This window comes from Nesoenas mayeri (genome assembly GCF_963082525.1).
Source record: "Nesoenas mayeri genome assembly, chromosome: 9".
Lineage (NCBI taxonomy): Eukaryota > Metazoa > Chordata > Aves > Columbiformes > Columbidae > Nesoenas > Nesoenas mayeri.
In genome coordinates this window covers 20,181,789-20,197,231 of record NC_137557.1, presented here as the reverse complement: position 1 = coordinate 20,197,231, position 15,443 = coordinate 20,181,789, and the positions used below count along the sequence as shown (strand labels likewise).

Below are 15,443 nucleotides of genomic sequence, written 5' to 3'. Positions count from 1 at the left end.
AAATGGGTCAGACTCTGTGCTTAGTCCCATGTATGTTTTTTAACATGTTTAAGGGAATTAAAGTAAAACATCCATCCCATATTTGTTGACTCACCGTTTCTGCACCAAGTGTCTGCAGGCCTGTGTAGGTCCTGTCCAACTGGGTAAAACAATACAATATATTTATATTAACCAGAGTGAAACAATATATTCACTAGAATTTACAATACAATTCATTTTAAAAGAGTTGAAACTAAGTTGAGCAGCAGCACATATGATTTTCTGAGGCCACAAGGTACAAAATCTGTGTGTTCTGAAGTACCCTTTCTTCTGCAAAAAAGCCAAGCAGGACCCAAAGCCCACACTAAAGTAGAAAGAAGTAGAAAAGCTGAAGGAAATGAGATTGTTGGGGAAATATTATTTCAGTCTAAGAGGATTCTTCAAGGACTGTCCTATTTATTATTTTCACTGCATAATGTCCATCATATCCTCACCGATTTCTCCCCAAATTATACCTCTCCAAACACACTTTACTCTTTACCTGCATTAAATGTCCCTAAGTTCCAGGGAAATATTTTCAGCCTTCTCTACTGTTTATATTTGAGGTTGCAATGACACATCTACTTTAGCAGAAAACTATCAATGCAGGCAGGGTTTAAATAAAATTAATCATGCTGCTCAAAGAAACAGGAAACTAAACCAGCTTGGGACTTAATGCCACTAATGCTAGGGACTACTAATTAAAAGGAAAACAAGAGCAATGGCCTAGTTTTTAGTTTTGCAGGACTGCTGCATACTATCAATCCCCCCGTGTGTCACAGGACAGGTGAATGACTTGGAAAATAAGGCTCTTGTCAAAAGGAAGAAGGAATGAATGGGGAAGGTCAGCTCCACCTGCCCACTCTACCAACAGATATCATCTCCAGCTCATATGTGCTAGTGCTGAAGGAACAGAACAGATCTAGCCATCACTTTACCAACAGAAACATAGTCATGCAGCACCCTGTCAAGTTAAAAAACAGTGAGAGTATGACAAAAATCTCAAACTGTAGGGTAGCAACATGTAAATGCTTTGCTGCTTCCAGTTTCTGCAAGGCTGGGTTCCTCGGCTACAGCATCACCTCTAATATTGCCAAGGTAAGAGACTTTCCTGGATCTTTTCTGATTCTCCAGCTCAATTATTCATGTGCAGGACATACAGCAGAGAGAGGCAGAAGAACACACACAAGACAAGCCTCTTCTACATTATGCAGGAGAGCTCATTTAATTGCCTTTCTCTCAAGTATTTTGTTGAAATACCTTCAAATTGTGTATGATATCGATCCTCTTGTTCTGGCTATCCTTGAAGTGTATCTGGACTCTCACAGGGAATTCTCCCCAGCCTCTCCTGGTCAGGTGAAACGGAGGTTCTCTGCAAACAAATGGTGATTCACATTCTGGAGGCAGAAGCAGTATAGCTTTCTCTTTTTCAGGAAGCCAAAGGCTGCTTTTCTAGCTGACAACTAAAGCTATCTTCAGGCCTGCTATTCACCACAGAGGGAACACAATCACGGAAATGAGAATTTTGCAGCACTGGACTGCTGAAACCATATTTTTACTTTGCACAAGGGGACGGGGAAGAAAATAGTAAAACACTGTTGGATGGGAGAACATGGGAAACAAGTATCTTTAAAATAAAAGATGGTTGTGTAATGACAAATTTAAAATATTTGTTTCAAAAAACCCTGAGTCAGCTACTAGGACACAGCAGCAAGGTGAGTTTTCAATGTAGCATTTTTCAATCACTTTCTGTTATTCCCTATCTAGTAGCAAGAAGGCACACACTTCATGTAACACCAAGAGAACACCACACAGACAACAAGGAAAAAGCTAACTCAACCGCTGTCATTCTTCAAGCTGAAAAAGAAGTACCTATTTATCTCTAAGATTTACAGTAACTTTGTATTTCAACTTGTTGTTATCATAAATCCCAAATGTAGTTTTGCAACAAAACAAAATGCAAGAGATTTAAAGGCTATCCAGGACATTAACGTTCACTACAATGACTGGGACTGTGTGACAAGAAATCAGTTAACCAGATGGGATTAAAAAAGAAGACAAACAGCTTTGAAATCAGATACTGCAAACTGAGAAAGGCACAAAAAGACAGCAGTCAAGTGTAATTTAGTACATTATACAACAAATACAAAGGAGTTTGCTATCAACCTGCTCAGGGTTGCCTTCTCACAAATATTACTGGGCCATATCAACACTTCTTATCTCAGATAAATCTTTCTGGAGTTGCCTTTTGGTAGTTTAACTTGCCAGAATTAAGTTGCCATTCTGTACCCAGGCACTCTCCCCACTCTGCTCCAGGAGGCAGCTGAACAGCCTGTGAATAATTTATTTGGGAAGACACAAAGTAGCCTGAAAGTGCCTGAAAGTAGCAGGCACCCTCCTGCTGTCCTGTCCAAAGGAGCAAGAACGAATGACTGGTAAGGCGTTTTCCTGGGGAAATCACTGCAGCACGAAGCCAACGCCACTGATCTGACTACAGTGGGGAAATATTTGGGAGAGGGATACAATTTCTTGCCCAAATGCACAAGCACCACTAAAAATACGGGCAAAACAGTTTTCTGAGGCCCTTCTTTCTCTTCCACACTGGACTGGGTGCGAGGTAGAAAACGCCTCTTTTAGAAACAGAAGTCTAACCTGCACAGCACAATGTAACACAAGAGATGCACAAACTCACAAGAATAACATGAAATGCAAAAACTGAATGCTTTTTCTCAGTAGGAAATTAAAACAAACAAACAAAAGTGTTTGGCACATTTGCTACACAAAAACTTTTTTTCTATTATTTTGGAGCAAGTCAAGCCAAGCCAGAGGTTAAAGACAGATGTGGAACAGTACTTTCTAAGAAACTTGGCACTATAAGCCTGGCAAGCATAAAGACTGGAATAGCGACTGGAATAATTCCTTATTACCTCACTTCTACCAGGTCATTAGGTTTGTAACTGGGATGGAGGAAGAACCAAACTTTCTTGACAAAATGATTTATGCTGGGTTCTCTACGGGAGCCTCGGACATACACCATCCATTTATGGGTTGACTGGTCATTTTCTTCTCTCTTGTCAGGGGGAATGTACCTGGCAAAGAAATAAAAGATTAAACACAAAATGAAAACCTCAAATAGAGAAATACCACAAAAAGTATTCTTGGAAAGATGACGCAAAAAAATTGGGGATGTTAAAATGCCTATGTGAACATTGCCCCTGTACATTTCTATTTGTTATTCCTTACTCCAACAGTTCATCCAGACAGAGATACAGGTCCCACAGGAACCTACTCTACACTTCTAACACATTTGCTCTATTGTAGTGCACAACTCCCACAAGGAGTTTATCCATTTAATCTTTTTTTTCCTTAAATAGAAAAGCTTTTAACATTCTACCACTGTGAAATCCCTCTCCCTGTCTTTTCTGGGATATCAGGGAGCAAAATGCCACCAGGTCACATGAGCCACACTGCTACCATAAACACACAAAATAACAATTCTTATGCATTTTTATGAAATTTAATGTCAACACTTGGTCTGGGTCCAGGCTTAGGCAGATTTTCAAGACACAATTCTAACACTGTTTAGTCTCATCAGCAAATGTTTGCTACTTCCTACACAAGAGGAAAAGATTGACTTGAGTAGTGCAAGGGTGGAGAGTTGAAACCTGGACTTGTCCGTAAGCTTCCTAAAATTAATTCCTTTCTTCACTGATTTTCTCAAAGTGCACAAGTTCTGTAGAAATTAATTTCTTCAGACTGTGCTGGACTTTCACAATTTTCCTCATTCCGGTGGCTTGGTGTTTTGGGGGATTGGTTGTTTGTTTGGGTTGTTTGTTTGGTTTTGTTTAAGTTTTTGTTTTGGGTTTAAAACCAAAACCAAACAAAAAAAGCCCTCACATTGTCCCTATGGACACATTGAATTAGCCATTAGGACAACTTGCTTTCCCAAATTTTCATGGAAAACATTGGGATTTCTAACTGGTCAAAAAAGGCTGAAAGACTCCCCTTGAAAGAAACACATCTTAAAACCTCCACATTATATACATATATATATATAGATAGATATATGTGTACACATATATTTATAAATAAAACAATCACTGAAACACCTGTTCCTCCCACAAAAGAATTCATGTGGGCACTCAAGAAGGGCAGCCTTGAGTACAGTGATTATTCAAAGGTAATATCTCATACTGTGACAGCCCAGCAATTTTGTTTCCTGATTTTAACCTCCTATTCCATTTAATCCTGTAATAAAGGACCGTCCCTCAGACTCGGGATACTAACTTGGAGACGTTGCCAACCACAATAGTTTTCTTCACATAAAGCCGTGAAGTTTCATCATTTGACAGTCCGGCATTTCGTTGTCCTGGTTTTTGAGAGCTTGAAACACCCGAACTGTCCTGAGGGTAGGGGAAGAAAATAAAAGGCAAACAAAAAACCAAACATTCCTCTTAAACATCATTTTGTTTGGCACTAGAAAAGCAAGGTGTTGTTAAAAAAAGTAAACCTGCATAGTTAAATGAGAGGCCAACAACGAATCATCCCCCAAAATATTTAAATTGCTATCTAGGCACGTTTAAGCGACTCAGGCATGCAACAATGATATACTACTATACTGCACGGCTTAACTGAGCACACATTATGTGACATACCATGGATCTGAGCTACGATTTCAGCTTGGGTTTCAAAAGCACTGCCACTGCACTATCTGAAAAAAAACATGCACTGCTAAAGTGGCATCATGTTTGTCACTAATCAGAAACAAAGCTAAATCTCCCATGAGAGGCTTCTGAAAATCTTCCTGATTGCCAGCCTCTGCTGCTCTGAGGGACTCCAGCATTGCTTCACGGTGAAGAACTGAGGCTGCCCTTGAGACAAGAACTCAGCTCCAACTCAACAGGGATAGCAGTCTGCCATGCCAGGTCACTAACATAAGCCTATAGATTCACTGCAATACTTGGGTGTAATAAATCCAGCCTAAGCAACCCCATAACACAACCTTAGCTATTAAGCAGTGGCCAAGACTCCCATCTCTGGGCGACAGGCTACGTTGGTCAAAGATGCATCAACGTGCTACACCCAAGCAATACAACTCCTCCATCAATGCCCCCAGTGCAGAAACAACTTATATTGGTCTGGTGGTTTACGACATAGTTAGGTGCACATTATATATCGTGTATCTGCCTTCTGCTACAGACCCTAGGCAGGGTTTCAGCAAACTGCAGCCAGGTTATCAAGGGTGTCACTCTGCTTAATAGAGGCAGAATCATTGCTCTTTCTGCTGCATATTATTGCGACTTGTTTAGTTGCAGAATTCAGTCAAATGCAACATGATATATCCATCCCTGGTTTGGATTAGGGGCTGTACAGCTTAAAGGAACAGAAAGGAAATGGAAGAGTTTTGTCTCACCTACTAAGGCACATTTCACCTGCAGTCACTGACAGAGCCTCCCCAATGGAGCTAACTGCAGCCAACAGCTAAAGCATTTCTCTAGCTGCGCAGTCAGCCAGAAAGGGAGTGGATCCAGGTCAAAAACAACCCAGAAGAAAGTATGGTGAAAAAAGGAAAGGAGGTATTTTTAACCTGGGTCTGTCTGGTTCAGTTAAACCGAAACAGTGATATTAGCACAACAGCAAGCAGTGCCACCAAGAGAAAAACAACTCAAACTATGCACCCACGCTCTACCAGCTCACACTCCCAGGGTGAGCTAATCCAATAACATTACTGTGTTTTCATCGCAGGCCAAACCCCAAACTCCAGCGATTCAACCCCCCTGAGCAATGCAGTCCCCCTGCACATTGTGCTCCAGGCTCTGCCCTTCTTGACCTGACTCCCATCTGCACAGCAAAACCCCTTGCTCAAGCTGTGGAACACCTCCTTCCCCAGAAGCTACAGCCGAGACAGCAGCAGACAGCCGTGCTAACACAAACACTGTCACTGCTGCCTGGCCGACCCCTCTGTTGGACAAGACTGAGTGAAGAGGAGTCACCCAAGTTACATACGCTTCAGTTAGCCTTTCAGCAAAGCCAGGCTGAGAGAGCGGGAGCAAGCGGTTCGAGAGAGTAAGAAACAGATCTTCAGCAAGGTGAGTGAAAACATGAAGAGCTCCTGGTGCCAGCACCGAGTCCAGACAGAGCACACACCTCCAACAACTTGACCACCGCTCGAGTTTTACTTTACCCGGCCAGTATTTCTGCTCTGTCTCTGGTCCAGGCTGTTTGTCAGCCGCTCGTCTGCATCCAAGTTGCCATTGTCTTTGTCCAGGAGAAAATCATTGTGCTGAGAGAGCGAGTCGCTCTCAGAGTGGTTGGCAGATGGAGTGTCTGAGCCCTGGTTAGCTGGAGATGACGATCTGGAGGGCGATTCCAAGAATTTCTTGATTGAAGGGTGATTAAGAATTGTCGCCTCACATGACCTGGTTCCCTGCAACAAAGAGGTCAGGCAGATCCAGTCACTATTTCCCTGCAGCCCGGATAAAAATGAAGCTGTGCCAGAAAAGAGAAAGTCAATGTGTGAAAAAAGAGCAAATATTTAATCAGCTGGAAAAACAGATGCCGCAGAAGATGAAAGCTTAATATGGTTCTACGGAAACTGCACCCCAAATTGAGTCTGTTCCTTCAGATCTTTTGATTTCAGAAAGCACCTGGTATTGGAAGGGACCGCAGTCTACTCAAATACCTATAATGTCCTTTTGAAAATAATATCTTCCCTTCCTCTGCAGACACCTATGGTCTTTTACCATACACAGGAAGGCACAGCTGCCCGATTCTTGCAGGCAAGTGGGGCAGGTAAGTGCATCAGGCTCTTTAGTTTCATACTGACTGTCAATGCCTCTGAGGCAAACTATGTGTATTAGTGCCCTGTCTGCTCCCAAAGCTTAAGGGAGGATAAAGAATAATGTGCTTAGGCATGCTTGCAAACTTTCCTCAAAACGGACATCTTAGAGCTAATCTTAGATCCTCCTAAACCTACAATGAGGAAGATTAGGCATGAGAGTGTTTAATTTTTTTTTAAATTTCATTACTGTGACGAAGGTCGTTTTTTCTTTTTTTCTTTTTTTTTTTCTCTTGTGTTTTCTTTTAACCTCAAAAGTCGCAAGGAAAATACCCACCACTCAAAGAAAAGGTCCCTTGGCCACTTCTCCCAGCCACCAGCCCTCACTGTCACCTTGGTGTGATGAGCGCTGGCAGACAGGCTCACACTGGAGTTGCACTGGCAGCAGTTTTTGCAGACAGCACCAGCTGAAAGAGGCTTTTCTTCTTTCCTGCCCGAATTACCCAGATCAGTCAGGTTGGCACAATTATTCATGGGGAGGGGGCAACTCACAAAGAAAAGCAAATCAAGAAACTGATTTGGGATTTGTTTGTTTGTTGTCTCTGTTGTAGTGTTTTGTGTTTTTTTTTTTTTTTCATTTGCAGGGCCATTTTTAGTTCATGTAAATTCCCTGACACAAAATTCTGCCAACGTGATGGAGCGGGTGGCATGGGGACAAACACCAGCACTGCTATGGAGCAGCAGAACTGTCCTCAAGAGACGGCAGCAGGAATGGAGTTAAACATTGTCCCACTTGGAGTTTAAAGGTTCATTTGAGAGCTTTCTTTCCAATTGTCCATTGGGTTACAAACTCTCAATTACCTATTTAAGAGAGTTATATCCATATATCCAACAGTGGGGACACACACAGAGCATGACCAAAAATCCCCAAAACAAAACCAAACCACCACTAAGAACCTATCTTCTTTTTTTCCTCTTTTTTTTTTAACCTCTAGTGAAGTAAAATGACCGACACCTCATCCACTAATTTGTGGGAAAACATAATAGACGTAATCATATGGAATCACAAGCCTCAAAACCCAGCAGCACTGAGTTGAAGAACCATTTATAAGAACAGGTTAGGAATTTGCAAATCATCTTCCTATAAGTTCTGAATTAAACTACAAAGACTCCCATTCTACCTGAAGTGAAAACAAGACAATCATTCACTGCCATGTCAAACATACATTAACCATACATTAAAAACAGACAACAAAGAAAATAGAAATCAATAAAAATTTCAAAATAAAAACAGAACTGATTTAGCCTTCATCTAAATCAGCACTTCTAGAAAAAATTAAAAATGCAATTGAAGATACAGCTAAAGTAGCCATAAGCTCATAAAAACCACAGTAAAACTGAATAAAACAAGGATGCCCCAGTAAGTTTTGTGGATACTTTGAAACAACTGCAAAAGTTGTTACCTCTGGCAAGTGTGGAAATCAGCAAGGAAAAAACAAACACCTTGCATGGCAGAACAATAACAGGGGACAGCACAGCTCTGGCTGACACACAATGACACTGGATAGAAGCACTTTCTATCTATTAGAACCTAGTTCACATTCTTCTGCCACCTACACAAAAATCAAGGAGGGAAAAGAGGGATCTCCGGGCCTCTCAATACTACCATGACCTTTTTCAACTCGAGTTGCTCAACTCAAGTTCAGTGATAGAAAAACAAGCTGGACCTTTTAGTTTTTACCCCACTCCAAGTCTTCTGGAAATCACAGTAGGAAAATCAGGAGTACCAGTGCGAGCCATTGCTTGGAAGAGAAATTATTGTGAGTCTAGAGTAAAACCCAGGCCTGCAGCGCCCATCTATAGCTTCCAAAAATCAGCTCGGATCTTTACTGGAAATTAGAACAACTCCCTGAATTGAAAAGACAATAACTAAATACCTACCTACACTAGTAGTGAACTACATGTCAATCAGGAGTCCACATGAGTCATGAACACCCTGCAATTACCAGCCCATTACAGACAGAGTGCTCAGAACTCATGTTTAAGTAACAGGGTTTTGGGTTTTTTAAATCTCCTTGTGAATTACTAATCTCTCTGTGATATCTCCTTGATTTACCCCCTGCTTTACTGCTGCCATCAGCCTGTTCATCAAGTCATTAACAGACTGGCTGCCAGGCTAAAGGGAGATGGTTTCATGGAGCTCGTGAGCCTCAAGAACTCTTGATTTTTTTTTTTTTCCCCCGGGAAGTTCCAAAACCAATCTGCTTCCACTCCGTTCCTGTGAAATGGGAAAACATGTTCCCCACTTCTCAGGGCTTTGCAAGGACAAACTGTGCGATGTGTGAGAAGGAAGGTGCTCTCATGCAAGAACTGCTGAAAAAAAAATAAACGCAGAGTATTTCAGACACCAGAAGCAACGGCTGCTGAACAACTTCTCAGCTGCTCCTTGAAGACTCATCTTTGCCAAATACCTGAGGCCCAGGTCTCCTCTCCCACTGCCGCCCCATTTGCAGTTTGTAGTCCACCATTTCAGAAAGCCACATCTCAAAACCAAACATCAGCCGAATAGCCAGCGAAATGCACATCTTCCTTCGCAAATATTTCCTAACGTTGTACTATTCCCAAAGTAGTTCTTACCTCTCCAGCCTTAAGGAGACCAGCAGATGCGTAGTAGTTAGCCACAATACAGGCACGCAGCTTATCCATCATCCTCCGCGCTTCAATCAGGCGCTAAGGAAATAAGAGGTAACATATAGTAATGGATAAACATTGCAGCAATCCCCCTGAACTCTGATATACCAGAATCTTACGTACTTTTAAGAACCAAATGTTTATACCTGATCTATAACTTCAATTTCATGTTCTTTACTCTTCATTTCGACAGCAAACTGTTCTTTTATAATTGTCTCAATCTTCTGCACAGCAACATCTCGAGCTGTATGAGGCCACACATGGAAAATAAAGAAGAAGGAAGTATTTATATCTCTATTTTTGAGGCTCTATTTGAAAACATAGAGATCAGAAATCACTATGGAGTAAGAAGTGAAGGGATAATAAGTTCAGCACACACACAAAAAGGAAGGATCATTTTTCTGCAAAAGAAAGTAATTTATCTTAACAAAAACCACGTGTATCTTTAAAAGCTGGCTTATGTGGAGAGCTATTTTTTCCTTTTTAGGTCTGCAATGACAAATAACAGAAGATGAGAAGAGCGGGACCAGTTTGTTTACTTCTGTCTCAGTAAAGCTGTAAACAGTAAAACTCAAATGTGCCACAGCCAAGTGCAGTTACCGCTGTGATTGCACAGGACTACGCTGGAACACTCCATACCTTTTTCTGCTCTCTTTGGCCCAATTCATTTCCAGGAAATTTACACCACATCACGCAGCAATAATAAGGCAAACTAATACTTTATATGTTCCACGCTGGCATGAAGCACAGTCTGCTCTGGAGTGCCTACAAGCCTTTTATTACCCACAAAGGAAACTACATTATCGAAAGCTTGTCTACGTCTTACAAAATCCTCTTCCAGCACTGCAGTCAAAAAATTCCAGCCTTTCAGTGGTTTATTGACCTCAGTGGAAAGCATGTGGTTTAGTATTTCAAACTGTGCAAATATTTTACGGCAAATTAGCGCCTAAGAATTAATTGGTATTTTATGGTGTTTTCCTAGAACATGTATAAACATAGGAAGAACAATTCTTTTTGCTCTGCACCTACTGTAAACTTTAATATTGCCTTTTCTTCAAGTCACCTCCATTATATCAAAGGGGTTCAAACAATTATCTGTTTTTATCAAGTTCTAAGCAATAACTGAGAAAGCAGGAATTGTACTTCTAGAAGGAAGCGTGGAAAAGGTCCTCCAGCCTGTGTCAGCAGTACAGTGACCCCACCACAAAGCAGATCAGAGAAAAAGCTGGTGCCCCTCTGAAAAACAATCTCACATTTTTCCTATGTGGAACAGGGGAGGCAACAGCATCAAGACTTTGTTTTGAGCTGCAGAGGAAGCATTTGTTTTACCAAAGTGTACATATCTGTTTGAAGAGGCTTCTAATATCCCAAAAGAAATAGTAAAGAAATCAAAAGTAAGCCAAAACTTTGCTGGTATGGCTCCAGCTAGCATATATCATTTTACTGTCTGATCAGGTACCTACAACAGGAGTAAGGCAATTGATGCTTCTATATGCAACAGGGGTATTCTAAATATTTTTTCTTATTTCCAGATACCTGTGTACATATCTATTCTAGGACCAGAAACAGTTCAAGCCTACATTAAGATAAAATTATGGTTGAATCTGTATGAGTAATGCAAAATTAAAAATAAGAGGGATATAATTTTCCTCCAGCCATGAACACCACGCCTAGGAAATTCACATGTAGGGCTACATCTAAAATAAACCTAAACAGATTAAGGTATGAAATGAACAGTTCAGACAGGGACAACTGCATCTCTTCCCAAGACTGATGCCATTCAACACTAGCATTACGACAATTAAAGCACTTTAGGATTTGTGGTTATATTACAGAGGCTTTTCAGAACATTTTATTTTAGTATTTTTTCCAGCTTAGCATCAACCACAGTGCCTAATTAAGATCATGTTACTGAAATTTGTATACTTAAGGAATTCTTATATCCAAAGTTGGAGATCTTCCACGAGAGGAAGAAAGAAGCTTATTTGGAGGCATCACCTGACCAGGAAGTTCACTTTAACAAGGACAGTTTTATGAGGCCCTGAGACTTTGCCTGCTAATTATTAAAACCTTCTGAAAAGTTACTTCAGAAGCAGATTAAAAACCCATCTGCGGTCCTGGGGACACTCCACCACAGAGGGTGGCAACTTCTGGCAGGCAGGCAGGGCAGGCAGCTGGGAGCAGTGATGCTGTTCTGCGCAGGCAGCTCCAGCATGGCTGGCTCCTCAGTGACCTGGCAGACACGACCTGCACAGCAGCACATCCAGTCCAGGATTCAGCCTCCTCAGACTTCTCCAGCTGCATGTCACCCTCCAAAACTGCTCCTGAAAAGCCATCATCCGTCCCTCTCCAACTGGCAGCTCCAGCAGCCTGCTCTGTTCCTGGATCTTCTTCAGATCCTGCAGTCAGCATGAGTTTTCTCACCTCCCTGTTTGTCAGCTCCTCCCATCACGATCTTCTCACTAGCTGTGCTATGCCAAAAATCACTAGCCTCCTCCCTGTCCCAGGGGCAAGGAGCTCTACTCTCATTTGCCCAGAGACAACTGCAACCTGTCGCAGGCACCCTGCCAAGAGGCTGGTTCCCAAAGCAAGCATATCTGAGCGTGCCAAATGCAAACCTACTCATCCAGCTACTCTCTCCACCACACTTTTTTATCCATCTTTCCTTCAGTCAGGTAGCTGCTCCTTTGCATGTTTAAAAGGCCCTTCCTTCTCCCTGACTTACCCCTTCCACATTGCTCCACTTCACTCTATCTGCTCATTCTTGCAAACATTTGTCATCTTCCAAGAGCCAGCCTACCCACCACAGGGTTGTGGATTCCTTTTACCCCTACTGTGGGGTCACAGATTTCTTCCCCACCTCCCCTCCATGCTGTACTGCGACACGCCTCCCCCAAAATGTAAATGAACTGCCAATCTTTCTGGAAGCAGACTTCAACTGCAAAACAGGTGCACAGGCTGGAGCACATCTCAGCATGGGCAGATGCTGGGAAGATGCACTGGCAAATACTTCAGCAGGCAACAGGAACCAAAGTGCACGGCTGGGGCCCTGGAGAGCTATTTCTCTAGCTGCTATCATGCACCAAAGTCTGCATCCTCACACCTTAATGGTTCAGCTAGCAGCAGGAATGGTTCCACGTATGACTATCACATCATCATTTGGCTATGCAGGTGTATCACTCGCTCCCTTGTATCAATTTCTGCCCTTTGACCACCCTCAGCTCCTACCCCAGCCCTCTCCTGACCTATCTGCAGACAGCATGCACATGCACAGCACATCCACGCGGGAGATCCCTTCCGTTCACACAGCTCCTACCTGACTGCTCGGCCGCTTTGTGGCGCTTGTTGGGATGCGTGATGGTGATCTCCTCATAGTCAGGGTCCTTCTCTGCAATCACTCTCTTGATCCCAGACATGTTCTCTCCACTGCTGCACTAAGAAGAAAAATAAAAGCATTACTGTTACCCACAGTGACCTTCTAGGCAGGCTCCAGCCTCCCGCCATGGGGCGGTGCACCTCCCAAAAGAGTTGGGACACTTCCTTCCCCAGTTGCTACAGATTAACTGGTCCCGCTCCACATAGTCCAGGAGCTTCAACTGCCTCCTGATCTCTGAAGCTCAGGGCAGCCCGTGCGCATACAGCCATGGTGCTGTGATACCAAACCACTGCCTGCTGAAGCAAAGAGCCCCTGTGCCCCACCGCAAGCGAGGTCTGCACGGGATCTGAGGGGACACCCTGAAGGGTGACTTCAGGAGAGCCGGGTGTCCCCCAGCACAAGCATCGCCACCGCCACCGACCTGCGCCCCCGAAACGTGGGGAAACACGAGGCCCCGCGACCTCGCCTGCGGGGCCGGACACGCACCGGTGCTCAGCACGAACCCGGGCCCCGCGCGGGCTCGCCGCTTCGAGAACTTTAACCCGAATCACGACCCTCCCCGCGGGAAGGGGCAGCGGCTCCTCCGGGGCGGGAGGAGCCTGGCGCAGCGCGGACCGCCCGTGCCCCGGAGGGACTGCGGCCACAGCCGCCCCCGCCGCCGCGGGGCCGCCCCCGCCGCCGCGGGGCAGCACCCGCCGCGGGGCAGCACCCGCAGCCGGGCGGCAGCGCTGAGGCCGCGCCAGGCGCGCTGTCCCGGGGGGGCGGAGCGGGGCCGGTGGCGGGGCCGGGACCCCGTGGGCGGGGCGGTCCCGCGCGGCCGGGCCCACGTGCGCGGCCGGCGCCGCTCCCCTCCCCCCGCCCGCGCACACAAAGACGCCGCGGCCGCGCGCTCCTCCCCCGCCCGCCGCTCACCGCGCTCCGCCGCGCGCCGCCTGGCCCGGCCCCGCCTGCACCGGCCGCCCCGCCCGCCGCCCCGGGGCGCTCAGCGCCGGCCCCCGCCGGCCCGGCCCGCCGCCGTCGCCGCCAGCAGCGCCGCCGCCGCCATGAGCGCAGGGCCGAGCGCCGGGCTGCCCGTCAGCGGCTGGGGCGGGCCCGCGCAGGCGGACAGCGGCGAAGGGGCGGGACGGGGCCGGGGACCGCCCCGGAGGGGCCCGCACCTGCTGCCGCGGGCAGGTGCCGCCTCGGCGGGAGGCGGAGGGCAGGACCTCACCCGCCGGTCCCGAGGGAAGGAGCGGGGAAAGTCCTTCGGGTGAAGGCGGCCGGACCAGGGTCGCTGCTGCTGTGGGGAACCGACCGCCTCCCGCCGGCCTCGAGTGTGAGCGAACGAGCAGATCGCGGGCAGTGATTTACCCCCGGCACCCGAAAAACGCCCCGAAATCAGCCACGGCGTCATGTTTCTGTTCACATATATTCGTGTGTTTGTCTAATCCTGATTTATTGGCTGAAGCAACCTTCTTTTAGTAAGTAATAATTTGAGGAAGGCATTTTAATGCAGAAGCTATTCAGTGAAAGGATGATTATTAGAAAAAAAAAAACAAACAACAAAAACCAAAACACACCAAGAAATGAGGCATGGGGTGACTGACATGCAAGACACAAGAGCCCACAGCAAGTGCCCTGGAGCACCGTGTCACCTCACCACTGGGTGTGTGGCCCCCGCCTGCCCTGACAAGTTGTGCATCCACTGAAGGGAGTTTTTGTACTGACCTCACTAAATATAGGCTTAAAAAAAAAATCTTATACCATACTTACTACTCACAGTATTTCATAGCCTCACAAATCAGAGCTAAAATTGTCCAAATAAGCATAGTTAATGCCACAGTTTGGTTGGTTTTGGGCAGACTGTAATACCTCTGTCAGGTGTGGCTAATGGTGCTTTGGTCTGTGGTAGTCCCAGCAAAATTCATGTCCTGCTCGTACATGTATTTGCAAACTTATTTATGAGGCCACTAATTACCAGTCATGCTGAAAGTTCAAGGCTTAGCTCTTGAAGTTCTCTTTTTTGTTTTTTCCTGCTGTTTTCAGGACTGCTACTACAATGGCTGGCTGACTTTACCAAGCAACTAATGTGAACTATGGGGAATCAATGGAGACTGTTCTTGTACTCAAATTTGTATCATGCTCATCAGGATACGTATGTAATGTAGTTCAATTTTATGTTCTTCGTTTTCCCTGCTTAGTGGAATGATGAATAGGCTGTTGTTAAAATATTGCTGCCAGCTGGATGTTTTTAAGACTTAAAATAACTTAAGATGGGCTTCCAGCCCTCAAAAATATTTCCATTGCTTTGCAGTCTGTGGATTCCTTCAGGCAATGTTACTTCTTTCAGGAAAGTAAACTTCTGCAAGTGTTGAACTTGGTCATAACTTACTTTTGGCACCATAGCAAGAGCTACCTGGTCGCTGTAAAGGAGCCTGGCCACACTGTACAACTGCAGAAGGCACCACTGGCTTGCCAAGTTTAATTTCATCTTAGAAGGTATTTGAAAACCACTATGTATCCCAGAAGTGCAACATACAGACTCATCTCTGTGGGGGAGGTTCAAAACTGTTGAAATTAGTGAAGGCATTGATACTTCAA

At 45.0% G+C, this 15,443-nt stretch overlaps 1 protein-coding gene across 1 annotated transcript in view; it reads right to left on the bottom strand.

Annotated features, from left to right (window-relative positions):
- YEATS2 (YEATS domain containing 2) overlaps positions 1–12,903 on the bottom strand; it is a gene marked incomplete at its 5' end in the record, with an annotated part of 43,467 nt that extends 30,564 nt beyond the window's left edge. The window contains 8 exons of the mRNA XM_080349872.1: positions 95–139; positions 1,279–1,390; positions 2,946–3,107; positions 4,306–4,421; positions 6,203–6,445; positions 9,434–9,526; positions 9,634–9,731; positions 12,804–12,903. Coding sequence (XP_080205998.1) covers positions 95–139; positions 1,279–1,390; positions 2,946–3,107; positions 4,306–4,421; positions 6,203–6,445; positions 9,434–9,526; positions 9,634–9,731; positions 12,804–12,903 — 969 coding nt within the window. The remainder of the gene's footprint in view (positions 1–94; positions 140–1,278; positions 1,391–2,945; positions 3,108–4,305; positions 4,422–6,202; positions 6,446–9,433; positions 9,527–9,633; positions 9,732–12,803) is intronic.
- Between the last annotated feature and the right edge of the window lie 2,540 nt (positions 12,904–15,443).